The sequence below is a fragment of the Gouania willdenowi genome, chromosome 7 (genome assembly GCF_900634775.1).
Source record: "Gouania willdenowi chromosome 7, fGouWil2.1, whole genome shotgun sequence".
In the NCBI taxonomy this organism is placed as follows: domain Eukaryota; kingdom Metazoa; phylum Chordata; class Actinopteri; order Blenniiformes; family Gobiesocidae; genus Gouania; species Gouania willdenowi.
In genome coordinates, this window is record NC_041050.1 from 27,648,317 (window position 1) to 27,674,215 (window position 25,899).

The 25,899-nt window shown below is 37.9% G+C and overlaps 4 protein-coding genes and 4 non-coding genes across 8 annotated transcripts; 5 read left to right on the forward strand and 3 right to left on the reverse strand.

Annotated features, from left to right (window-relative positions):
• Nucleotides 1–162: 162 nt before the first annotated feature.
• On the reverse strand, nucleotides 163–9,796 carry LOC114466773 (zinc finger BED domain-containing protein 4). The gene is made up of 5 exons (XM_028452492.1): nucleotides 9,263–9,796; nucleotides 4,649–4,885; nucleotides 4,301–4,560; nucleotides 3,644–4,217; nucleotides 163–1,843 (listed from the first exon to the last, which is right to left on the reverse strand). The coding sequence occupies exons 1-5, from the start codon at nucleotides 9,419–9,421 to the stop codon at nucleotides 1,013–1,015; spliced, it is 2,061 nt and encodes a 686-aa protein (XP_028308293.1). The 5' UTR covers nucleotides 9,422–9,796; the 3' UTR covers nucleotides 163–1,012.
• A 1,958-nt stretch (nucleotides 9,797–11,754) lies between these two features.
• Nucleotides 11,755–14,879, reverse strand: vma22 (vacuolar ATPase assembly factor VMA22). Its single transcript, XM_028453559.1, has 5 exons — nucleotides 14,667–14,879; nucleotides 14,424–14,527; nucleotides 12,758–12,870; nucleotides 12,508–12,699; nucleotides 11,755–12,055 (listed from the first exon to the last, which is right to left on the reverse strand). The coding sequence occupies exons 1-5, from the start codon at nucleotides 14,784–14,786 to the stop codon at nucleotides 11,916–11,918; spliced, it is 669 nt and encodes a 222-aa protein (XP_028309360.1). The 5' UTR covers nucleotides 14,787–14,879; the 3' UTR covers nucleotides 11,755–11,915.
• A 205-nt stretch (nucleotides 14,880–15,084) lies between these two features.
• trnae-uuc (transfer RNA glutamic acid (anticodon UUC)) lies at nucleotides 15,085–15,156 on the forward strand. Its single transcript has one exon. It is a non-coding gene; the product is annotated as a tRNA-Glu (tRNA).
• A 305-nt stretch (nucleotides 15,157–15,461) lies between these two features.
• trnah-gug (transfer RNA histidin (anticodon GUG)) lies at nucleotides 15,462–15,533 on the forward strand. Its single transcript has one exon. It is a non-coding gene; the product is annotated as a tRNA-His (tRNA).
• Nucleotides 15,534–16,731: 1,198 nt separating this feature from the next.
• ebp (EBP cholestenol delta-isomerase) lies at nucleotides 16,732–18,052 on the forward strand. The gene is made up of 5 exons (XM_028453599.1): nucleotides 16,732–16,853; nucleotides 17,046–17,355; nucleotides 17,436–17,472; nucleotides 17,567–17,697; nucleotides 17,774–18,052. Exons 1-5 carry the CDS (start codon nucleotides 16,851–16,853, stop codon nucleotides 17,992–17,994), a joined length of 702 nt encoding a protein of 233 aa, XP_028309400.1. The 5' UTR covers nucleotides 16,732–16,850; the 3' UTR covers nucleotides 17,995–18,052.
• An 854-nt stretch (nucleotides 18,053–18,906) lies between these two features.
• On the forward strand, nucleotides 18,907–18,979 carry trnaf-gaa (transfer RNA phenylalanine (anticodon GAA)). The gene has a single exon. It is a non-coding gene; the product is annotated as a tRNA-Phe (tRNA).
• An 839-nt stretch (nucleotides 18,980–19,818) lies between these two features.
• Nucleotides 19,819–19,891, forward strand: trnaf-gaa (transfer RNA phenylalanine (anticodon GAA)). Its single transcript has one exon. It is a non-coding gene; the product is annotated as a tRNA-Phe (tRNA).
• A 440-nt stretch (nucleotides 19,892–20,331) lies between these two features.
• Nucleotides 20,332–25,107, reverse strand: fkbpl (FKBP prolyl isomerase like). The gene is made up of 4 exons (XM_028453551.1): nucleotides 24,973–25,107; nucleotides 23,343–23,516; nucleotides 22,985–23,259; nucleotides 20,332–21,069 (listed from the first exon to the last, which is right to left on the reverse strand). Exons 2-4 carry the CDS (start codon nucleotides 23,512–23,514, stop codon nucleotides 20,407–20,409), a joined length of 1,110 nt encoding a protein of 369 aa, XP_028309352.1. The 5' UTR covers nucleotides 23,515–23,516; nucleotides 24,973–25,107; the 3' UTR covers nucleotides 20,332–20,406.
• Nucleotides 25,108–25,899: the final 792 nt, after the last annotated feature.

Consider the following 25,899-nt stretch of genomic DNA (forward strand, 5'->3'; position numbering starts at 1 on the left):
GTTTGAGCGTTATGATCTATGAAGGGAATGTGAGCACTTCTGCCGCAGTTTTTTTTTTTAAACATTTACTCTGAAGAACAAAGACAGAACCCCAACACTCTGACAATCCTTATACTCCTCCGCAATACTGAGCATTGCATTTACCAGTTTGTTTTACATGCAATTGAAATGCAAGCCTCACTTTAGTTCTAGCAAGTGTAGCTATACATAAACGTTTCATCTACCCTCATCTATGCATGAGTAAACAGCGTTAGACGCCACATGAAAATGCTGCATGTCTGGTGACTCCAATTAACAGTAATGAAATTATTGCAATTACCTTTCCTTCCCAACGGCCCAGCCTCAAGGACCAGAGTGCCTGCATAAGGGCAAAGTCACACATTCTGCTGCGTTTTTGTTCCTCTCCTGCAAAGGCCTCCAACAAAATGCATTTGTAACCATTTCCACAAGGTCAGAGGAGGAGCAGATCCTGCTAGTTTTCTGGGGCAAATTATTCTTTCCACATCCCAAAAGGTTCATAGAGAATGATGTAAAATGGGATTAATGATGAATTATAAAGTGGAACATTGTTAAATAAAATAAAAAAATGGATTCAAATTGGAAATAAGACTTTTACTGTGAAGGACAAATGGAGAAAATGTAATTAAAACACTGAAACATATTGACATATTTACTAATGTAAGGACGGAGGCACATAGACATATACATAAATAATGAGCCGACTTGTATTCCAGTAAAAAGTTAATTATGCTCAAGAGGCCTTTGTGTAAATGCTTAACTATTTAATTGTTTCTATCCAAAGCATGTAGTGTGATCATTTGAATGCATGCTACAAGACTAATATATGACTATCTGGCCTCATCTCACGAATGAAACTTTTAGCTAACCACATTTCCTGTTAAATGTCAAGCTGCATGAAGACTATATAGTGTTGCCTACTTCAGCTCTGTTGGTAAAAAATAGTAACTTTGCCACAAAGCTGTGGGTTGCTAAATAATAAAAAGCAGTCCCTCTAAGCCCACAATAATCTGTAGTTTGCTTTGAGGTAGAGGAGCGTCTCCATGTTCTTTGGTAAGACACCGCCTCGTCCCGACAGCAGCTCTCGACCAGCTGTGGTGAAAATGCTCTCTACCACAGAACCAACAGCAGGTATGGTAAAGGCGCTTTTGGCCACCTCGGCAAGCAGAGGAAAGTCTATTTCTTTGCGCTGCCAGTAATGCAGAGCCTCTTCATCTGTAGGCTCCTCGTGTAGGTAAACTGCTAGCTCCTGTTCCAGACTCTTAGCCTGGGTGGCAGGTCTCTGCTTGATGAACGAGAAGAGCTTGGAGGGCCGAGAAAGGGAGGAAACGGGGGATGGAGCTGGAGCAGGAAGGGGCGGAGATTGGGAATGAAGGTCAGACGGAAGGTCTACAGTGCAGGAAGATGAAGAAAGTTTGGATAACTCATCTGTAAGAACTTGTCTGTGCCAGTCAGGGTTGCTGCTCCAGCTGAGCTTGAACTGTGGGTCCAGGGTGGTGGCGGTGATGTAGAGCGGATTCTCCAGGATGGGAGTGAGCAGACGATCCACAGCTTGGCTCAAGCCAGACAGAAGAGCAGAGCAGTGAGATGCAGACGTCTCAGCCAGATGTTTACGAAGCCCGAGGACACAAGGCAGAGCCAGGCTGATGGACACGTGGCGGTCTGTCTGTGGGTCTGTATGCACCATGTCCCAGGCTTCAGTGAACGGTTCCAAAAGGTCAGTGAGCTCCCTCAGCAGTGCTCTGTCTGCGTTGTCCAGTGACAGCTGCCCTGGGCCACTCACCTCCTCCAGGAACTCCATTGAGTCCACCAACCGACGAACAACCTTTGCCAAAAAAAAAAAAAAAAAAACCTTAAACTGTCAACAAATATAAATAAATATAAAATTATTAAATTTTTTACCATAAATGTAAAACATTTACTTTTTTTTTCTTCAAATCCCAACATTTAAGGAGTAACTAAACTGCTGCTTTCTCCTGACCTGCCACTAGGAGGGAAATTCCAAAAAAATGCCTTGATTATGGGCGGGGCTCCTGGAGCAGTTAAGACACACCAAGTCTATACTATAAAATCTCCAATGAACAATCTATGCTATTTTAACAAGCTACTCAATACTCACTATACCTCTCTATTCACGCTCCTTCATATCCAACCTACTCACCACAGATTTTATAAAAGGGGTGGGGCTAACATTGCTTGTTTGTTTGCGTCTCAAAACGTCACATGATATTGTTCTCAGCCAATAGCAAAAATCAATTGTATTCGCTGGGTTCTAACCCATAGAGGGCAGTCACTGACATTTTACAACTAAATACGTCAAATTGAAATAATTTGACTAAAATGTTGAGAGTTGGACCAGGATCAATCAACAGCACTACTTTATATCCAAATACCTTAGTATTCGGCAGAAAAGAAGTGGTTTTGGGGTTTAGTTAATCTTTAATGAAGTAATGAACAATAACTGTTGAATTAAATGTTCATCTCTGTTACACTATCAGTGTGATTTTTTGCAATAAATTATCAAAAAGTATGGGGTAAAAATACTGTCAATAGTTTTGCGTGTGCATGCAAAATCCGTGCACCCGAATCATAGATGCATTTGTGGATTTTTTTTCCCCATAGACATGAATCTAACGCAATAAATTACATCACAAGGTCTGAGGCATTGACTGTGTTGGAAAGGTCATACTAACATACTATACACTACAAACTCAATGAGTATACACTGACTACTATATATGTACTATAAGTATGATTAGGATGATGACTGGTCCCACTGCAGTATACTTTATACTTCCAAGATATGCATTTCAAACCTACAACGACAAACCTCAGCACACTGAGGCGAAATATCTCCATTGATTCGCTACCTTTGAAAGTTCTGACAGCATCTAAAGTGAGAAAGTGAATTTCAACATCTGGTCATTTGATCCATAAAACTCACAGAAACATATTTCATGCCGACATTTCTGAATTTATCTTCAAAACAACCTGGACCCTATTTACAAAAGCCTTAAAAAAACTAATGGAAGACAAGAAGAGATGCTTTTATTTTAAAAAGGGGATGATTGATTTATAGCTTGAAGCCGGTCCAAGGGCAATTTTACAGTCCACTGGCAATGCATCATGGGGCAGTTGAGTATGACTAGTGTGCCCACCGTGCATACTTAAAAAATGTCCCGACATAGTATACATCCAGGTATTTCTTGCATACTCAATGAGTAATACGTAGTAGTATGCGATTTCCGACACGACTATTGTGTGTCAGTTAAAGATCTGCAATGCAAATACAGCAGTTCAAGTTTCCACCAGTGGTGGCGGTAATGCATTAAAATGCTGAATGCCAAACGCTATTTAACACAAGACGTAGAAAAGGAATTTATCATAACAAAGTCATGTACAGTTAATCTCTCTCTACTTTGTTGTTGTTACAAGCTTTTTGCACATTATTATGGTGTTGACAGAAGTGAATTGACTTGTTTCGTTCTTCTATATTCGTTTCAAACTGCGGTTGACATTTGGCGTTTTAATGCATTACAGTGTGCACAAACCAAACTTTTGACAGAAATCTCATCCCATAAAAAAGAAGCACACAATCATCTCACATTGACTCCATATTACATACCTTAAGCTGAGTAGCCCAGTCTGTCACTTCTTCAGGGATCCCTGTTCCATCAAAGACCCTGCTGAGCTTCTCCACTGGGACCACTGACGTGATGTAGTTGTAGAAGCAGGCGGTCTTTGCCAGCGTGGATGAAACTTGTTGACAAGAGCGTAGCCCCTCTCCAATACATTTCTCCAGAGTGCGAGAGAAACAGTCGACCCGAGACACCCCCAAACCGTGTTCCCATGAGTCCCCCCATTCTATGACGCCGTCGTCACCATCACCGTGGCCGTTCCTGAACTCGGGGTCATGACAAATGTCTCCCTCTTCTTGATCCTTTAAGTCTTGACCATTAGAGAGATGAGGCGATGCCAGGAAACCAGGAAGACAGCACGGCTTTGCAATCGTTGCTGGGATAAATGCGTCGGCAACAACTCGAAAAGCTCTACCTGACACGCCGTGAGATTGACACACCTCGTCAAAATCTGAAAGTATGCGATCCCCAGAGTAGCCACCAATCAGAGGAAGGCATGCGAGAAGCGCCGAGCGCATCTCCCAGTCAGATGTTAGAAAGTGGCAGGTTACGCCAAGGAACCTGAAGAGAGTTTAAAGAGACTTATCAGGGAAGACATCCAACACTTTCATAACTGTGGTTATTGGTATATTTTACCTCCTTACCCTGACGTAGTTCCTGAGAGTCCCGTGCACAGATCCAGGCTGAGGCTGAGTGCGTGCGCTGAACTCAGGGCCTGACGGGTGGCCAGCTGGGCCTGGTAGGCATAGGCTGGGAGAAGCTGGGTCTGGATGTAATGCTGCGGCTCAGACATGTAACGTGGTTCCAGGAGCAGGAGTAGCTCCTTGAACCCTTGATTTTCCACTATGGACACTGGTTGCAGATCACACACGATCATCTTAGCAATCGCCTCTGATATCAGCACCTACAGGGAGAATAACAACATCTGTCTCAATAAATCAGAACCTGTGCAACAATTTGGAGCTTTTTTTAAACGATGGACCTCAACACACCTGTCGAGGGTCTTGTCTGTCAAACTTGGTCAATCCTGCACCTGAGCCTCCACCAACTCCCCCGTCAATAGCTCCCATTCCGCCTGCAACACCAGCAGCTGCCCCAGCTGAAGCAACGGGCATAGAGTAGCGGCTATTTCCTCCATTGGTGGAAAAGCCTTGCAGGGAGGCAGAGTAACCCTCTCTCTTCATGTCCTTTCTTTTCACAAAGTCATCATACATGGCCTGGTGCTTCCGCTGAATGGAGAAGAGGAGAAGAATATCATCACACCACACCACAAGCAGACGGCTCAATTCTGCTTTTGGGCAATATATCTAAATTCAAGATATATCGGGTTTTCTGTTTTGGCAATATAGAAAATTTTAATAACGCTTATATTCATAGCTTATTTTGTATTAAAATACAGCATGAAAATCACAGACAGATGGATATCTGAGTGCCTCCTAACCCTAACCTTCCCCTAAACAAGCCACACTACAGAACTCACTCACTGTCCCTTATAGGAGAAAAAGCCAAAAGTGTTACATATTGTGCCGCTGTTTGTTAATAAATGTTCGTGTGTGGCATTTTGCACCAACAAATTTACCCAGAATTGACTTTCTGGTCGGATTTCATTTCAAAGAAAAATATCGAGATTTATATCCTAATATTGCCATTTTGGTATTTTGGTCCATATCACCCAGCCCTAAGCAAAAGTCATTGGAAGAGAACCTAGTTGGGATGTAAGGATATATCTTAAATTGGCAAAAAATCAACACAAATAAGAGGGGATTAAAATCCATACAGCACAGTATGTACATCGATACACTGCTTAAATAATAGAGGGTGCTGTGACTGTTTTGTTCAGCCACACACTCGGCTGAACTGAGAGCAGTGGCGGGAGAGGAGCTTTAATTGGGCAAAAAAAAAAAAAAAAAAACCCAACCTGAGCCCGACAGAACACGACCCGAACCCCTCCGACCCCAATAAAGCCGATGTCTCTTTTAGCCCGAACCCATTTCAACCAGACACTAGCCACATCCGTGCATGCGCATGAATGATCCGAGGCAAGTCAGCATCCATTTTATTTTCCAATTCATTTATTTACATTATACAAATTAGGACCACAGACAACAGGAAGTACACATTAAGATCACATTCAACACAGTACAGTACAGGACAGGAGAGATTTACCACCACAAACTCAGGTGTGGTCAGGCAGAAAAAAGTTGTAATTTTGATCCCCTGCAAAGTGATGTGTTTTCTGTAGTTTTGAGACCATAACAGTCCCAGTATTACTGTGGGTTCCACATAATACCTCATTTAATTTTTAAAAGTGCGTCTGAAAATCAGTCTTTTGAATAAAATGTCATTTCTTGTCTACACAGTGCCCCAACCAGTCGAGGCAGATAACTGCCACCTCTGAACCTGGTTCTGCTGGAGATTTCTTCCTGTTAAAAGGGAGTACTTTCTTCCCACTGTCGCTAAATGCTTGTTCATGTGGATCTTGTTGGGTTTTTTCCTTCTTATATGATTTTTTTTATTTTGATAAGCGAATTGAGATGACTTTGTTGTAAACTGCGCTATACAAATAAAGTTGAATTGAATTGTCTGTGAGTATTTATTAGTGGAAAACGGCTGGAACAACAACTTTAGTTTTACTTTACTACATTTGGCCTTCAGAGTTATACATTTCAAAATGTTCCACGCCACGTGACCCCCCTTATGATGTGAAAAATTCTTGGTGAGAACCCTGATCAGCGTATATCCACATTCTTACATGCGTATGGCAATACATCAATGAATAGAGAATAAAATTAGACCCAGAATTGATCCTTGAAGGACCCCTAATGGACAGTTTACAAAAGATGATTTCATTCCATTAATCACAGTACATTGTTTTCTGTTAGACAAGTATGAGGCCACCCATTTTATTGCTGGGTCAGAAAAATTAAAAGAGTAATGCTTTAAAAGAAGTACACTATGGTTTACAGCATCAAATGCTTTTCTAAGAAAACTGCTTCTACATAATTATTTCTATTTACTTTTTCCAGAAACATTGTTATTGCAGATTCAGTAGAATGCCACTTTTAAGACGTTTAACTAATTGCCTTGCAACTCATATTTTCATTTTTTAGAAAATACTAGTAATATACAGTACTAATTGGCCTACAGTTGGTCATGTTTTCTTAATCACCAGCATTAAAAATCATAGTCACGATGGCCATTTTACAGGTTTGTGGTACAACGGAGTGTTTCACTGACAGATTGATGAGACATGTGATTGGATTAGCCACAGCCATTTTGTGCGTTTTGAGAAATTCAACGTCGAAACCCAGGTGATCCTTTGTTTTGGCATTTTTTATAGTACTAATAATATTGATGACTTCTGCCTCAGATGTTGCTTTTAATTTAATGATTAGATTTGTAATTATAGTGTCATAGTATGGCTCAGATGTTGTAAAGCATGCTGCCATTTCTTCCACAGAATGTAAGAAGAATGAGTTAAGCTCCTCTGCTAATCCAGCAGGATCCTTAATAAACTGGTTCTCAATCTACAGCTCTAAATCACAGTCTTTCATTTTCTGCCTTTCTAGAACTTTATTAATATTCTGCCAGGATTGTTTTCCATTTCCATAATTGTAAATCTTTTTTTCCCATTAGATTTAGACCATTTGAGTTTAACCACGGACATTTTTCCCCTGCTGTAATTCAGTGTTTATGAAAAATATATGTAAACTTCCTGAATTTTTTGAGAAAAAGCTCAGAGAGCATATGTCTGTATCATCACGACATAATTACATTTTCCCAATTCAGACCGTTTAAGGATTTATTCCAATTTTGTTCTTGTTTTTTGGGGTTCCCTTTGTTTTTCCCGTTTATTATTGGTATAACTATTGGCAAAACATTGTTCGGCATCATGGTCTGAAAGACCACTCAGTAGGTTATGTGTTTTTGTAATCCTTTCAGATTTGTTTGAGAAAAAAGAGTAAGTCAATTCTAGATCCTGAGTGACTTGTAATTCTGGTCGGATTCACAATTAACTGGGTAAAGTTAAAGTTTTCAGTTATTCACTTTTTGCAATTCCAATTCATGTTGAAATCACCAAATAGTATTATTTCTTTTTCGGGAGTGCACAATTCTTTAAATTGATCATAAAAGTCACTTTTAGTCAACAGTTTGCGATAAAGACAGATTACAGTTAGTGACATGTCAGCAGAAAGAGAGATGTTTACGCCAACACATTCTAACGTGATACTGCTGGGTCATATATAGGGTTACATTTTTATTTATTTCTGAGATATAACAATGCTTCACCTTGATCGTCGTCTTTTCTAAAAGGTATTAAAACCAGGTAGGGTTATTGCTGATTCAGGGAAGGCAATAGTCAACCATGTCTCAAGCAGCGCAAGGAAATCTATATTTGAGTTACATATCAAGTGTTCCAATTGTTTGCATTTTGATACCATACTACGGATATTTACATGCCCTCCCAACAAGCCTTTTTTCCTTATAAACTGGGTCCCAAACTATCCTTGCGTGGTTAAGCCTAATAGAAGTTTTCAAAACGCCTGTGTTTTTGGAGAACTGGGTTCCTGCACTTTGTTGATTTGTGCATCTTTCTCACGCTAATCGAAACTAGGGATAGACCGATATAGATTGTTTTTCCAGCAGCCTTAGCCGATGACCGATACGGACTGCCGATTTTCTTGAGCCAATACTACTTTTGCTCCCTCAATATACATCATAAAATTACACAATGATGATAACAATTAGCAGTCTCAATTTTTTAAAAAGGAATATTTATTGAAATTAACAAAGGTGAGGTAGAACGACAAGTAAAAAATATTTAACAAATATTTAAAACAGGTGATGTAGAACAAGAACAAGTAAAAAATATGTCTGCTCTCTGTAAATAATGCGGATCGGCAAATGCAGCAGCCCGCATCGGCCAATGCCGATACACGTAAAAAACTCAAAAACTGGCCGATAATATTGGCCAGCCGATGTATCGGTCGATCACTATTCGAAACCTGAGCCCGTGGTACAACGATTGAAATATGAATCCTTAAGAAAAATATGTAAATTCCAAACCAGGAACATAAGCTGCACTTAAAAAAAAAATTAAGTTACCTCTTATTTTTCACTGAACTTTTCTTATATTTCTAATTTATATGTTTTAAGAAATATATATATTATTGTTCAACTTTGCATGGTGATAAAATAATAAATGTTTCTGAGTTAAAACAGTTTGGAAAGTTATAAGAAGAAACTATTAGTTAAAAAAAAAAAAATCCTTGACAATTTAAATAAAAGAATATGCATCATTAGTTTGACTAATCTGTTTTTTTCTCTCCAAAATATGGTCTCTCTATATTTGAATTGAAAGGAGTTAAGTGCATCATTACATCCCAGTGTGTTATTTTATTTTATTTATTATCAGTATTCGAATCGTATCGTATCCTTACACCCCTAGAGCGTAGGTTTGTTAACCTATTATTGCAGGCAAGCGTATATAATGAGTGATATGCATAGACTACAATGAAGCAGTCAGTTTACAAGCATTGGTGATATGTGATATGTGTTATTATTGTTATTATTAATATTATTAAATGATATTTAGAGATCTTTACCTTTAAATGCGTTACGAAGTTGGACGTGACGCTGCGCTTCGCCTGGATCCTGGTGCCACAAGCTTTACAGTTGGACTCGATTTTCCCATTGTCACCTTCAGCCACAATGTTAAAATAATCGAGGATAGAGACCTTGGAAACTGACGCCATTGAAGCCATCAGATGTTGCTCCACGAGTGGAAATCCACATGCGATCAAAAGCAGTCCGAGTGTGATGATGATGATGGTGGTGATGATGATGATGATGCCGACTTCAGCCCTGCTCCGAACATGAGCGCAGGCCGGTGTGTTTACAGCCAAGTGTGGTGCGCGAGCAGACGGCGATGACGTTACTGACACACGCACACAAAGGGAACCTGCTTCATCTGCGCGACGTTTAGCGTTAGCACGTCCGAAATATCGGGCCCGGTGGGGCTACTGCGGATGTCTAGAAACATCAATATATGGTAAAACTGATGCTACATCCCCCGGTTCTCTGCTGCATTCGTCGATCGGAGAAAAGTCAGACAGAACCACACACACACACACAGATGTACGACCGGAACCGGAAGTGCATCAATTAAGGTGGCGCTCGGACCAATCTTCCCATATTCGGTTATTAATGACTGAAAAATGTACAGAATCTCCATATTTTATAAAATATTATAAAATATATATTCGGAAGTTAAAGATCAGCATACCTCAAGAATTTGATATACGTTTCAATGATGAAAAAATAAAGTATTAAAAAAAATCTTTGTGTGCATTTACAATGCATTTGGTAAGGACTTGTGTTTAAAAATAGCTGTTACATTCATTTGTTCTTCAAATAACTGATCGTTTTGAAAATGTGTTACCTTTTTTGTTTTAAACTGAAATGTTATATCTAGGCTGTATTTACCTTATCCCTGGGGCTGCTATTTTCTACTATGGGTGCAACAAGATAAATACATAAAATGCATATTTTTTTGACCGTGGCCATGGCTACGTTAAACGTATCCATATACTGCCACTCTATACATACGTAGCGCCCCTCATTGGCCAGTTTAGGTCACGTGATAGGTGTACCACGTGATTTAAAGTTCGTCATTTGTATTTTAACTCATTTATTTTTAGCTACCCCACTACCCCTTTTATTTTAGCCTTAACCCTAACCCTAAAATGTTGATTTTTGTCATAAATGTATTTTTCAAGGTGGAATTTGCCGTGTTACATATCTTAAAATGAAAAAATATATATGTCAAAAGTGGTGGAAATAAAAGCGGACAAGTCACATTATGAAAACGTAATTGATCGTACCCATAGTCCAGAGGGCTATGGGCACGTTGAACGTATCTCTCGATACATACCTTTTTTTTTTTTTAAAAAAAATATCAAAATCCTTATAAAGGCTACACAAACTTGTAATCAAGTCTTGATGTTTCCATTTTTGACAGTGGTATGGAAATAACTAGGGGTGGGATCCTCTGGGTACCTCACAATACACAATAGAAAGCTCACGATAACGATTATCTGACGATACGAAGACACTGCGATTAGTGATATATTGGTCAGAAATCAATCTACGATAATCTATGACATAACAAAAAAAAAAGATTAAGTGAAAAAATACAATTTTTATTTTATATCTCTGAAAGACAATAAATGTGTCCTATGAAGTGACACTATTTTAGTGAAACATTTCTGTAAATGTGTCAACATATCAATGTAAACAAATAAGTATCTCCAATAGCGCTTTCTGCAAACAAAAAATAGGGTCTTTCTTACCATGGACACCACAATAGTGCAATATTCCAGTAAACAATATATTGGTTCCTTCAACAAACAGTGACAACATTTCTGTGAAGACCTACCTGCACATTTGAGTACAAAAGCAGAAAAAGTTTTGAAAAAAAAAAAAAAAAATCAATACTGAGCGGGAGCATATCGATAATCGATCGTGTGGGAAAATATCAAGATATTGTCACACTCCCACAAATAACTGGATATTTTAGTTTTGTCAAAAAGAAAATGAAACACAATGGGGGTGCAATGACGTCACAACAGCAACAAATACTGTTTGGTGATTGGTCGATCGCTGAGCTGCATGTTTTCAATGTACCGTCTGTGTCATGGCCACAGACTTAAGCAGATTCTTAAGCGTGTGACGCTTGCTTATTCACTAGTTTTGTAAAATCACAAGCTACAGCCCAGCTTATAATTAACCAATAACTTTAGTCTATATTATGCATGACTTTTAAAGCATAATCTCAAGTCAATACAGCCCCCAGTAGTAAGGCAGTCAAATACAATTCATTACTTTCAGTTGGTTTTAATATTGTATCTTATGTCCTATGTCATAAAGAAAAAAAAACAAAACAAAAAAAATTAACACTAAATATACTAAAAGCAGTGGTGGCCAAACTTTTTCTTTTGCACCCCTTGAAGAATAAAATTATTTATTGTGACTATTTTTCAGAACACATTAAATTAACATCACATAATTTAGAACAGTAATAATAAAGTTCTTTGAGTACAGAATTCATTGTGTTTTTATTGGACCTGTTTGTTATTCTATACAATAAACAACATTACACAACAACACATCACAGGCAGGCTACATTTACAAGCACAAACAATATTTAACATAAGCACTGAAGCCCTTCATGAAAGCTCTAGTGCTTTAAATCAACACTTATATTGACTTTATTTCCTCTCCAACTGAACTACTGAGCCGTATTACAGCATTTTCATTTGTCAAGCTGATCTTCAGCTCTTGTCTTGTCCTTAGGATGGCCGTCTGAAGACTGGCGATCTCTGCAGATAGTTCTATTACTGTGAAGAGAAAAATGACAACTCATTAACAAAATGCTTAAGTTTTACTTAGTAGTAAACGTTGGCCTGGGAAATATATCGACATTCAAAATATATATTGTGTTTCCCATTATGGTGATATAAAAAATTACAATATCGCCTGTAACGATATATTTTATAGCTTATTCTGTATTAAAATACTCGTTTTAGGTGCAATCACTACTTCTCAGAACAGCATGAAGAACAGTTAGAACCTTCTCAAACCACACGACAGAACTCTTTTGTATATTTCTACATTCTTTTCTGCGTTTGTGTAGGCCATTTTGAAAAAATATATATAAATATACATTTTAGTCCATATCGCCCAGCCCTAAGGTAACATATACGAATAAATCATCTCATAAACTACATCAAGCACAAAGATGTTATAGTACAACCATAGCAGAATATGACTTGGTCGTGAGACAATTTACCTTGTTTAAAAGAGGACTGTGCCTGCTTAAGAGACTGTGGCACTAAAATCCCAAACCATTTCAGCGGATCCTGTTGAGGACTGTGCTCGTTGGTTTTGGTTAAATTCACTTCAGAAGTTTTCTCTCTGATGGTGCCGTCACTTTTGTCCTTTGTTGGGACATCCTTCTTTGAAATATTTCGCCTTCTGACACCTTGAAAGGAAAATGTTAATTATTATCATTGACTTTTAGCATTTTAACAACACCTCACCTTGTTCCTGAGGACCAATCTCCTCAATAGCTGTTGGAGCTGGTTCACACACGTTACTACACGTTTGTGTGGTTCTCTCTGTGAAGAACTGCACATCCCCACTGTCTGATGTACTGTTAAATAATAAAAAGAAAAAACATCAGTAATAATCAGAGGTGAAAGTAATGGATTACAAGTACTCACGTTACTGTAAATCAGTCATTTTACTTGGACTTAAGTATGTTTGAAAAGAAGTAAAGTAATTCATTACATTTCTATACCCAACCAATAGAGTAAGTTATTATTTTTTGTAATTATTTTTTTGTAATTCCGTTTCATGGTCTCTTTGAACATAATCCATATGTTATTAAATTAATCATGCCATTTCTGATTTTTGGGTTCAGGTTGGGGTTCCTACCTATTATGTTGTTACCAACATGGCACCTTTGGCGTGTTCATAAATGTAGCTATATTAAGAGCCTGAGAATTGTTTTTATTTAAAATTGAAGTCATTGGCGTTATTTATTTTTTATTGTACATTTTGACAAACCTTTTATTTTATACAGATGCCTTTGTGGAAAATAAATAAATTTCCAATCGTGCAAGATCTCATCTCTTCCTTTTTACCCTCGGCCAACTTTGGTCGACGGGTATCGTCATCAGTTCGTCGTCCGTCTGTGTAGAGTGGTGTAGGTCTTTTAATGCAATACCCACCAACCATTCTCACACCAAAAAATTGGTACTAATGAGTGGATTCCAGGTAATAAAAAAAAAATGGCGGTCGGTTGTTTTATGGCGGAAAAAAACAGCATTTTTGAGGGTTTAATTTTTTTTTTTTTGTCGTGGACTGATTTTAAAGAAGAAAAGGAGGTAGGGGTGTCGAACTCCAGTCCTTGAGGGCCGGATTCCTCAGACTTTTAGATGTGTCCCTGCTCCAACACACCTGAATGAAATGAATGGCTCCTTATCATGCTTCTGCAGAGTTTGAACACAACACATTGGTCTCCACCAGGAGTGTTTGAGTAGGGACACATCTAAAAGTCTCAGGAATCCGGCCCTCAAGGACTGGAGTTTGACACGTGAGGTAGACCATTGATACCTTGCTGTAAGGTGACATTTACTAAGGGCTTTGGATTGGTGTTAAAGTTTTTCCCAATCTGATCATTTTTGGCAATAAATAAATAAATAAATAAATAAATATATATTTTAAAAAAGTCTATTTTTGGACTGATATTTTATGTAAGTGTAAATCTGAGTTTATAACCCAGCAACAACTCATGCATCAAAACATTGGTACTAATGGGTGGATTCTAGGTAATGAAGAACATTTTCCAGTCTGACAATTTTTGGTGAAAAAAAAAACAGCATTTTTGATGATTCTGAAAAACAAAACAAACTTTGATACCTTGCTGTAAGGTGACATTCACTCAGGGCTTTAGATTAGTATTAAAATGTTTCAGATCTGATCGTTTTTGGCAAAAAAAAATGAAAAAAAAAAAAAGTGAATGTAACCATGTCGGAAATAAACTGAATAAATAAATAAAAAAATAATAATAATCAAGTAACAGTACTTCTACTTGAGTAGGATATACAGTATCAGTACTCTTTACACATTAGGTAATAAGGAACATGAAAGATTTAAGATGAAGACTTAAGTTCATATGAAAAACTTTAAACCATTTCTCACCTGACTTCAACACAGACCAATGGGTCCATTTCACTTGCATACTGAAGTGCAGAAACGTGTTTACTTCCCATTGAATATCGAGCCGAGGACATGGAAATCCATCCCTGTGCGATACAGAACAGGAGAAACCAACATGAGTGCATTGCAACCAGGGAGTGATCTCACATTCCAGTGTATTGAATTAAAAGCATAAGCAGGGTGAAAAGCAGAAGTGTTGAACTCCATCTGGTCCTGTGCTAGTACCTGCTCAATGAGTGCGTTGAGAGCGACTCGTTTCTCTTGCATTAACTCCAGCTGGTCCATGAAACGCAGCAGCTTTTCGTCCAACGACAGAGACGCTTCCTCCACCTCTGGAGACCCCATGTCCTCAACACGTTTCAACACCAGAACTTTGATGAACCCAGAGCAGCCTGACGTTATTGGAAAACCCAGACGCGAGCCCGCTTTTGACTTCCGCGTTGCATCACGTGACGTAGCGGATGTTATCACGTGTTAATAACAATTCTTCCGCGTTTAAAACCCCTGATTATGCCATCTATGCTCCTATTATACAGATATACTAATAATTACTAACTATAAAATAAAATTTTAAGTCACAATAAACAACAATAACAATAATGACAATAATTTAGGTGTTGGCAGACACAGTATGATCACACGGTCCCATATGGTCTAGCGGTTAGGATTCCTGGTTTTCACCCAGGCGGCCCGGGTTCGACTCCCGGTATGGGAACTACTCTTTTCCGTTTTGTTGAAACGATTTACGTATTTAGCTTCGTTTATACGTAGTAAAATTATAAAACTTAATTTGCTTTAAACTCCTTGTAGTGGGATATGAACTAAACCCACACGCAGTCACCCATCTGACCATTTTGGCTCTAAGTTTAATAGGAATACACTGTTAATATCATCACACATAACTGGTGTTATATTAAGTATTATGATCATCTATCTATCACACATTCTGCTCTTTGTTGTATGTTGTCATCCTACTTAACCCCTTGTTTCTTGCTTTCACTCCACCACTCCCGGTAGCTCGCCGTGATCGTATAGTGGTTAGTACTCTGCGTTGTGGCCGCAGCAACCCCGGTTCGAATCCGGGTCACGGCAGGGTTAAATTCCCTGACACGGCTTGGGAGTATTTTTATTTTTTTTAATTGTTCCACTGTTAAATAAATCTTTAAATCCCTTTGATTTAGCGCAATGCCGTATTTAGATTGCTAATATATTTGTCTCATATTAAACTGTATACTTAAAATGTATTTTCTTAAATTTGTAATTTAATTTCGGCGGTCTTTATAAACAAAAAAGTACAGAAAAAAAACACTCATTTGTCCAATTCATTTGTGTAGGTTGAATCAGAGCTTATACACACCTACCCCATCACAGCAAAACAAAACAAGGTTCTCTACATAATATCACACACAAAAAATCTTTAACTTATATTACTATTTTCACAATATACATTCAATACATATTCTGCACGTTTTATATATACAGTTTATACATTCACATCAAACATATATACATACGTACATACACATGAATGTATATGATTTGTACATAATATTAATATTATACTATTTCATATTTACGACACAAATTGCATCAATTAAATTTAAAGTGGCAACATATAAATTAATAAAAACCTTTTTATTATGTTTAAGTATTTAAGCATCGTTCTAGCATATTGGATCTTGAAATTGAAATTATATTCCTCTTTTCTCTCTAAAAATATTTTCTGCAACCTTTTTGGAAGTGCACTTTTATAAATCAAACAATGTATCCTGAAAATTTGTCATTGACACATTATGAAGAAGAAGAATACCACTTCCACCACATGTTTGTATGTACTTATAAATGACAACTTATTTTTGACTCGTGCTGTTGTTTGTCCCCCCCCAGATAAATCCATAACAATATATATATGTGTAGAGAGAATAAGACACAAAAACCACAAATGTATATCTGCATTGTCCATTTGCATATAGTCTCAATCAATACACATACACGTTTATGGGTTGCATTTCCTGTATAGTAGGAGCTCGAAATTATATCATGTAATTAAAAAAAATATATATATATATATATTTTAACCTCACGTCAGATGGTGGGTTGGTCCTTTGGTGCGTGGGGAGGGGCCAACATTTATTGGTTGAATTTAAAGACAAAGTCCATGTTCCGACTTAAAGAGCCAATCACTGAGCCGATAGATCACATGTGTCACTAGCTCCATCCATGCTGCTTTATGATTGGCTCCTTAAGCAACAAGTTACCGCCCTGTTTGCAGTGACTTCCGACTCCGAAGAGAAGTACCATGCATTCAGAAAATGTGCAGTTTTAAAGCTGTCGATCATTTTGTAAATAATTATATTCATTAATTTATTTAGTTTTTAAATCACCGTTCAAACTACTGTGAAGACATCAATGGTAAGACTACAAAGCATGTTGATCTTTTTTATCTGCTTTTGAGCTTGATGAATTAAATAATTTACAGCACACCTTTCATTTATTATAAGCTATGTACCTTAGCTTAAAATAAAAAAAAATGATTGTTTTCTTATTATGTGTATTATTATTATTATATTATATTATAATACATATATTTATCATTATAAACAGATGGATGCCACAGCAGCAACCGGATCCATTCATCCATACTGGCCTCGAGACCTTCTTATCCCAACCTATGTGGCCAACAACAAATCCATGTCAGAGATCCTGGCATTTCTTTTCTCAATATCTGGAGTCTTTCTGCTGTTCACATGGGTACTCACGGGCCAAACAGGGACCAAGAGGAGCCCGGGGACTTTGAGGCGACTGGCTGTGTGCTGGTTTGCTGTCTGTGGCTTCATCCATGGTGTCATTGAGGGCTGGTTCTCCTTGTATTATGATATTATTCCAGGAGACCAAAGTTTCCTGTCTCAGCTGTGTGAGTACCTGCTAACAAAATTCAGAAAATGACTGATTTATCAGTTTTTGAAAGATTTTGTTTCTGTTTTTCCAACACAGGGAAAGAGTACTCCAAAGGAGATAGCAGATATATAATGTAAGTTTACTTGTGCGCAAAATTCTAAAATAGTTTATCAACACCAAGGTTCATAACAATACAATAAATAATTTGTAATTTGTTCTCCTTTCAGAGCAGACAACTTTACTGTTTGTATGGAGACCGTGACAGCTTGGTTATGGGGACCATTCAGTTTTTGGGCTGTTTATGCATTTTTAACTAATAAATCCTACAGATTTGTTCTGCAACTCATCATTTCAGTGGGTAAGAAAGTGTAATGGAAGGATTAATTCAGAAAACCAATAAACTGTTGATAATCCTCCTTTTTTTGTGTCCCCAGGCCAGCTGTATGGAGTGGTGCTTTATTTCTTCACAGAGCATAGAGATGGGTATGCTCACAGTGAATTAGGGCACCCGGTCTACTTCTGGTTCTACTATGTGTTCATGAATGTGCTGTGGGTGGTCATCCCAATGGTGCTGATTGTGGATTCTTGGAGACATCTGACTGTATCTCAGTTGAACTTTGACAACGCAATGACAGCAAAAACTAAGAAGAACTGAGCTGCAACATGTGAAACAGACAATGGGTCTAATACAGGATCAATAAGGATACATTTTACACTGCCAGACTAAATAAGTGATTTAAATTTTTAGAATCTGTAAGACACTTTATCTCATTCTTTTTTTTTTTTACAGTTTTAAAGCAATAAATTGTGTATTCTGTCTTTGCTGTGTTATATTTGCACATTCACTATGGAAGTGGCTCAACCTTTTCAGCTCACGAACCCCAAAACAAAGGTGCCAGACACCAGGGACCCCCACTGTACCTAAAGCTGGTTGAACACGGACATGAACATTAAAAAACAGTCATGTGGAGACAGGGCTATCTATAAGAATAAAGGGGAGAGCTTTTTGGGGCCCATCCATAAAGTCAGCAAAATGATGGTCCATTCTTATATGAATCTGTGGTAACCACATATTGACATGAATAATATCCACTGTTATCCAGGAAGTTTAGAATTATTTGCATTATAGTATATAGTAGAGTTGTTGAAAAAAAAAAAAATTCTCCGATATATCGCAATATTATGTTGCGCGATTCTCGGATTGATTTAAGATGCATCCATATAATTTTTTATTTTATTTTTCTCTTTCAAATTATTATTATTATTTAACCCGGAAAGTCTTTTCCACGTTGTAACTGCACAAAGAAGTGCACTGAAACCTGGGCATGTTGACCAGCTTGTGTTATTAAAAAAAAAACCTAAAAAGAAGTACTAACGCAGCTAATTGTCATGGCGTTAACCTCCACCCGTGCTCTCTGTGCGCGTCTCCCTGTTGTTTTATGTGTCCTGGTCCGTTTTTGGTCTGTGTGCGTCTCCCTGTCAGTCGCGGCGTGTCTCCATGTGTGCAGTTTTGTCTGTTGCCTGTTTGGTTTGGTTTGAGAAAGTAACAGTACTGACTATGTATGGCGCCGAAATAGCTCAGTTGGGAGAGCGTTAGACTGAAGATCTAAAGGTCCCTGGTTCGATCCCGGGTTTCGGCATTTTGCTGTCATGAGTTATATAGCGGCCTCGGTCACTGTCACCGATTATCCAGTTTAGCTGCAGCCGCTAAAGTTTGATATCAAACTCAATCACGCTGCCTGCTCTCCAATGGAGCGTGCTTTTACAGCAATGGCGGCTCATGGAGCCTCACATTTTGTCCCGGAAGTGAGCCGTTTACCATTGTAGCGCATTGAAGCTACAGCAGATGAGACAGTTTGTGATGCATTTTTGAACTTTATAATGTTGAAATAATCATATTGGATATTATTATTATTACCCCCAGCGTATCTAAACCCATTAACGTGTGGTGTTTTTAGTGGTACAGGCTAGGCCCCCGGTTCCCAAAGTGCTGTACAGGTACCCCCTGTGGTACGTAAATTGTCATGGGGGTACATGAATAAAAAATAAAAATTGAAAACTAGAATATAAATTGATCAGCAGTCAGGAGCCTCCATGCATTGCCACAAAAATACACATTACAGATTTTTCTTCTTTAAAAAAAAAAAAAAAAAAAAGTATTATATATTGTTCTTTAAAAGGATACGTAAAATTCAGATACAAATTTCACCATAGGGCTTCATTGTATGTGATTTACCACTTCCCTTTTTCACTCTCGTTTTTATTCAAGTACTTGTTAAACTAACGAAAACTAATTAAAAAATAAAGAAAGGTAAAATCTGAAAAACAAAATTAAAAAACAAAACAAATAAAATTTAAAGAAGTATAATAACCTGACACACACTCACTCTATTGTATATACCAGAGTTTTGTAAATTGGGATACGTGATGGCACTACAGGAGGTACTTATTTATTTATTTATTAATTAACTACTCATACGCCGAAATAGCTCAGTTGGGAGAGCGTTAGACTGAAGATCTAAAGGTCCCTGGTTCGATCCCGGGTTTCGGCATTTTGCTGTTTACCAGCGGCCTCGATTTAAAGTTCAGGCATAGCAGCTGTCAATGCATTTTACTTCACTTTTACTATGACTGTATAAGTTTTCCCGTTAAATACTCACGTTAGTGAGTTAGCAACTCTCATCCCCTCCCTGTCATGACGTCACACCTCCCCATGGTGGCTCACCCCACAGTTTGAGAACCACTGCATTAATTTTATATTCTGTTTTGGACATTGATTTCCACAAAACTTCACGAGCATATTTGCTGGTAGCATGCTGTTATACTTTATTCAACGTTTAGACAAACCTCCATAAAAGCCAATTCCCTGTTTATCTCTCTCTGTTTAGAAAATAAATCTTTGTAATTTAATAAATTAAAAAAAAAAAAAAAAAGACATAACTAAAGTCTTGAAGACCCACTTTATTGTTGTAGAATGAACTTGACAGGCTTTATTAATTTTAAAGTACATCCAGGATGGCTTTCTTAACTCACTACAGATAAATGATTCTCCATTACAATAATATCTTCAAGTGAACATTTTGCTAAGTCTCAAACCCAACTCTGCATTGTTCTCTTTCTCTTTTCTTGCGATGTCTTTAAGTGCCTTTAGAGCAGCTGGAAACTCTGCCTGTAGCTCTAGCAATTTCCTAAAAGCTCGTTTGGCCTCCTCTAGATCGTTCAACATGTGGCAGGCCTGGCCCAGTCGATACCAGGCTTTAGCAGCACTGGGTTCCAGCTGAGCAGCTTTAGAAGCACTTTCCTTTGCTCGCTCTGGTTGATTCAGTTTCAGCTGGCACAGAGACATGTTAGAGTGCAGCTCCGCTTTTATTGTCCTGAATTCAAGAGTTGAACAAAGGTGTTCTTCCTTTTTACACCTGGCGTTGCTCTGTTCCACAGGTTCAGGCTCCACTTCCTGTTCCTCCTCCTGCTGCACGTGACTATGAAGACAGATCAGAAGTTTGAGAGCTTTGCTGTAGCTGTCGGTGGCTCCCCACACGTCTCCGCTCCTAAATCTCAGCCCGCCTCTCTCCTTGTGTGACTTCACCCACTCCCATTTTTCAGCAGGGGACATTTCCCAGGATTCCTTGCCTGGTGTAAAAGTTTGGAGTTCAACTGTGATACACAGATACAGGCTTTTATCTGACGGCTGCTGACCGGAGCAGTCATTAGCGATAGGAGAAAGCAGAACCTGACACAAAAACAAACAAAGATGAGTTAATCTACCTGAATACATCCAACAGCAGTATTTACTAGGGGCGTGCATTGCCATGAATCTGATGATACAATACCCTTCACGACACAATATATCCTGAAACTAAACATGATATACAATGTGATATATCACAACATTAATAATTATAAGTTTAACCTTTATAAGTACAAAATGGTATGAAATACAATTTATTTAATTTTCTTAAAACTAACTGTTATTCAAGAACCAATATCAAAAACAAGAGGTATGTTTATCACACTGTCAAATTACATTTTTCCAAAAAGTTTAACTTTTGCTTCTACAACAGATTCTGATTCTAAGTTCTTAAATTCTTAAAAAAAAAAAAAAAAAAAGTAACTACATCTATAAAATTGCCCAGTATGTTTAATGAAAATAAAGTGCAATCAAGCACTTCCAAGCTAAAATGCACTGAGGAGTGAAGTAGTTTAACATGGTTTGATGTGGTTCACTGTCACAGAGTGACCGCGCATTTGTGCTATGCATGTGTTAGTGCAATTAAATGCTTTTTTGTTGTTGTTGCAAAACATGATTAAAAAAAATTGATTTGGACATTTTTTTGGATCGATACGATAATCGTGGGGTGACATATCGTGATATATCACCAAATTAATTTTTCCTTACACCCTTAGTATTTAATGAATTGGAAACAATGATCACGGTCTACAACGTCACAGTTCCTAATGATGTTGAACTCCACACTTTTCATAAAATGAGTGTGTAACACTTTACTTGAAGTTTTATACATAAAGGCTGACATTTCACTGTCATTATTATGACATGACACCTGTCATTAGCATGAATAAGGTGTCATCGAGGCTGTCATTAAGTGTCATTCATTACCCTAACCTCACCTACGTAATCCTATTAGATCCCTCCACCTAACCTAAAAATGCCTCATAGCTCCAAAGGTGTCATTATTTACCAAAAGGTGTCATAATTAAGCGAAGGACACTTAGGGGGTATACTACGAATCTGGATTACCTCTTATTGCGCTAACTTCCGGGATTTAATCAGTGTGTGCTGTCCTACAAAGCTCGCTAGAGCTCAATCACTATGGCAATTAATGCTGAACGGCTAACCTGGTCGTGACCAGGTTTTGCTCTGGCTTGGACGTTAGGAAGTCCTAAAGCCCCGCCTCCTGACCAATCAGATCTCTTAGAAAACGACCTGCCCATTGATAGATGATCCTGGTTGGTGCAAATCTGACAGCTGAGTTTATAAAGAAGATTATTCATTATAAAAGCAATCCTTTCATTTACCGATGACATCCTGAAAGATAAAGATTTATATCTAATGGACACTGATCTACAGTCAGCTGATGAAGCCTGTGTGTCGATGCACGGACGGCTGAAGTCATTAATTAATTAAGTCAATCATTCATATGCTGGGGCTGACATTATCAGCAGGAACATGCACAATGTGCTCTTATCCCAGTGTGTGTGATAGAGGTCTACTTGAATAGAAATACGTGTGTGCTGCAATAAATTTTAACTGCGGAGCGCTGTCCGTTTATCATCCAATAGATTAATGTCATAAAATGATCAGATGCTGCAATCTCCACCCCTTTCATGTGCACGTGGACATTGCGAGACTGTAATCACTTGGCTTCAATTAGCGTGTTGTGATCATAGATGATCGACGTTCGTAAGACAGCTCCTGTCTGACAGGGAAAGTTTGCTTAGTTGAAGCCAGCTAATCTAAATTCGTAGAATAGGCCCTTAATGACAGCCTTCATGACACCTTATTCATGCTAATGACAGCGTAATGTCAGCCTTATGTATAAAATGTCAAGTTAAGTGTTACCAATGAATGTACCAAATAAAACAGAAATAATAATATTAGTAATGATGATTGAGAATTACAGACATACCTCCCATTTATCTCCTGCTCTCATCCCCTCCAAACAGGCCTCTATAATGTCACACTGACCCTCTCCGAGCCTCAGGGTCGTCCAGTCGCCCAGTGGGACCTGCAGCACTGAGTCCTGACACCCTGAACCTTCGGTGTTCAACAGGTCAGATTTCACAGACAACTCCCCATCCTGGTTTACAGACTCTGCCGTCTCCGCTTCATCTACGTTCGTCTTCAGTCTCACCCTGACTCGACATACCGAGCCCAACCTTGGGCAGCATCTGGATGAACCAGCTGAACATGGAGATGTATAAAGTGAGTGTAAACATGCTGGTATTCTTAAAATGTGCAAAGAGAAACTGTTAAATTGATCATACATGTAACTGGGTCAGAATGAGTTGTAATATGTTGGTTGCTCTCATGCGTTTGCTTTCGTTGGACCTTCCAAAGCCCTTTGGGACACACCGACACCCAGGAGGAGATGCTGACACCACCACCATCATCATCATCTTTGCTGTATGAAGGTGTTTTACAACAAACAGCTTCCATCACTGAAATGATAAAAAACAGAAAGGCATGAATAAAGCATTGCTCAAGTCAAGCGCCACAGAAAAAATAACTTTACCTAAATCTCTGAAAAGCAAATAACGCTCTGTGAAAACGATTTCTGTTTAAGCCGTGGCTATTGATAGGGAAACGCATCAATAGACTGCCTCTATTCATATACAGCATCCCTCATTGGTCAGTTTAGGTGATGTAATAGGTGCACCACGTGACTTAAAGTTCCATCAGTTTTATTTTAACTCATATTTATTTTTAGCTACCCCGCTAACCCTTTTATTTTGGCCCTAACCCTAACCCTAACCATATCTCTATTTCTAATCCTAACACTAACCCAGGAAATACCCTAAAATTTTTTTTTTTTTGTATATGTATTTTTAAAGGTGGAATTTGCCATGTTAAATATGTTAAAATTAAAAAATATATATATGACAAAAGCGAGATTCAAACCCACAGCAGCGGAAGGAAGAATTCTTGAGGCAGGTGCCCGAGAACACTCCTGACACGATGAAAAAACACAGGCACATTACGCTCATGTATAAAAGGTCCGAAAAACTTACCCATAGTCCCTTGATATGTTTTCTTATCAATAGACACTTCTTTCTGTTTACAAAGAAATAGAAAGTATCTATTTGTACGGTTGCCGTACGGACAACCCCTGGTGCTATTTGAACAGTTATCGAAGTACAAGTACGTAGCATCTAAGGGTTAGGTTTATGGTTAAGTTTAGGTTATAACCCAATATCGCAACATTTTTTAGGGTAAAGATTAGGATATGGGTAAGGTTTAGTCTTAGTCATGTGACCTAAACTGGCCAAATAAGGGGGCTGCGTACAGACAGAATGTCGGTATATTGATACGGCAACCGTGCGAATAGCCACTGCTCATAAAATAACTAATAAATAAAATAAAGGCAATGATATTTGGAGACTAAACATCAATACAATCTAATAGGGAGCCTTAAAATATACATTGACAATGCCCCTAACTATACTACATATTTAATTCTATTTTGCAATTTTGGATAAACTGTTGCAGCCACTTTGTACAGCTAATGGTGGTAAATGTTTTTGGTTCAGAGGCTCCCACTGCAATTATATGACATGAGAGACGTCAATCTAACATGATGACAGCAGTCAAACATTCACAAGTAAACAATAATACAGACAAGATTTCATTATTATTTTTTCACTACTAAATCCATATTAAGTCACTGGTGGCGATATTTGCTCAGCTGTCCTGTCAAAAATATAATAATGCTTTTTTTGTTGATCACCTGTGATGGTGCTAAGAATAACTGCAGTCTTAAAAAGTCCGATTCAGTTTAACATAAAATGAAATGACATTTGATTAAACAGCCTGATTTATCGTTTAACATTTAAACATTACGTACATCGCGACACGTTAAGGCCAGTCATTCAAACAGCAAATGCATCTCTCACTTACCTAATACGAGTCTTTAATAAAATAATTTAGCTTCGCTATCAGACACAATGGTAGCACACTTAGCAACTGATCCGGGAAAAAAAACAAACAAACACGGAAACGCTTCTTCTTCTCTTACTCCAAATTCAGCCTGTTCTTCTTCTTCGTTGTTTATAGCAGGTTGATTGGCTAAACCTTGAAATATTGCCACCTACAGTAGAGAAGTATAACTCCATATAACAATAATGCCAAAAAAGCAGAAATAATATTAGATTATTAGAATAGATTATCATGTAATTACCGGGAAAGACTTTGACTCTTGAATATACAAACACACAGGGGGGAAAAAAGCATAATATACATTACAGAGCAACAGAACACGTTTTTCTTGTTTTAATTTCATTTTTTAATGGCATTTACGGGTCCCCAGCCTTAAATGTAGTAATTCTGGCAGTGAAAATATAAATTTACGTGAATGAATGTAACACGTTAAATATGTATATACTGTATTTAAAAACAGGAAATATTGCATCTTCGTTTTCCATTACCAGAACTATCCAGCAGGGGTCTGTCTCTCACTAACACTGCAGCCTTTGTCAACCCGCTTATTTGTTTGACTGGACAATATTTATTATTATTTTTGGTTTATTTGTGCTCAGCAGACTCAGATGATCCTGTATTTTTCTCAGTTGTGTTGTGTTTCTCACATGGGAATTAAAATTTTCAATCCTACTTTGTGGCTGTCGCAGGAAGTACGTTTCTTTTCTTTGTAATATTGGTAATTTAAGTTGTAAAATCCACTATTTTTGATTTGACTGTTATTTTACAATCTCAGTACGTGACTGCTACGTACTGAGATGTACCCGTGCTGGATTAGCCTGCACATAGAATGCTGTACTGATTTAAAAATAAATTAATAAAAATGCCTAAAACATCACATCAGTCGAC

Excerpts from the sequence above, each read along its gene's own strand:
- LOC114466773 (XM_028452492.1), bottom strand. The coding sequence starts at position 9,421 with ATGGCTTCAATGGCGTCAGTTTCCAAGGTCTCTATCCTCGATTATTTT. Across the intron at positions 4,886-9,262 it reads ACTTCGTAACGCATTTAAAG|CGGAAGCACCAGGCCATGTA; the intron begins GTAAAGATCTCT and ends TTCTCCATTCAG. Across the intron at positions 1,844-3,643 it reads ACTGGGCTACTCAGCTTAAG|GTTGTTCGTCGGTTGGTGGA; the intron begins GTATGTAATATG and ends TTTTTGGCAAAG.
- vma22 (XM_028453559.1), bottom strand. The coding sequence starts at position 14,786 with ATGGGGTCTCCAGAGGTGGAGGAAGCGTCTCTGTCGTTGGACGAAAAG. Across the intron at positions 14,528-14,666 it reads TCAACGCACTCATTGAGCAG|GGATGGATTTCCATGTCCTC; the intron begins GTACTAGCACAG and ends TGTATCGCACAG. Across the intron at positions 12,871-14,423 it reads TTGGTCTGTGTTGAAGTCAG|TACATCAGACAGTGGGGATG; the intron begins GTGAGAAATGGT and ends ATTATTTAACAG.
- ebp (XM_028453599.1), top strand. Across the intron at positions 17,356-17,435 it reads AAGTTTCCTGTCTCAGCTGT|GGAAAGAGTACTCCAAAGGA; the intron begins GTGAGTACCTGC and ends TTTCCAACACAG. Across the intron at positions 17,473-17,566 it reads GGAGATAGCAGATATATAAT|AGCAGACAACTTTACTGTTT; the intron begins GTAAGTTTACTT and ends TTCTCCTTTCAG.
- fkbpl (XM_028453551.1), bottom strand. The coding sequence starts at position 23,514 with ATGGAAGCTGTTTGTTGTAAAACACCTTCATACAGCAAAGATGATGAT. Across the intron at positions 23,260-23,342 it reads TCATTCTGACCCAGTTACAT|CTGGTTCATCCAGATGCTGC; the intron begins GTATGATCAATT and ends CTCCATGTTCAG. Across the intron at positions 21,070-22,984 it reads GAGCAGGAGATAAATGGGAG|GTTCTGCTTTCTCCTATCGC; the intron begins GTATGTCTGTAA and ends TTTTTGTGTCAG.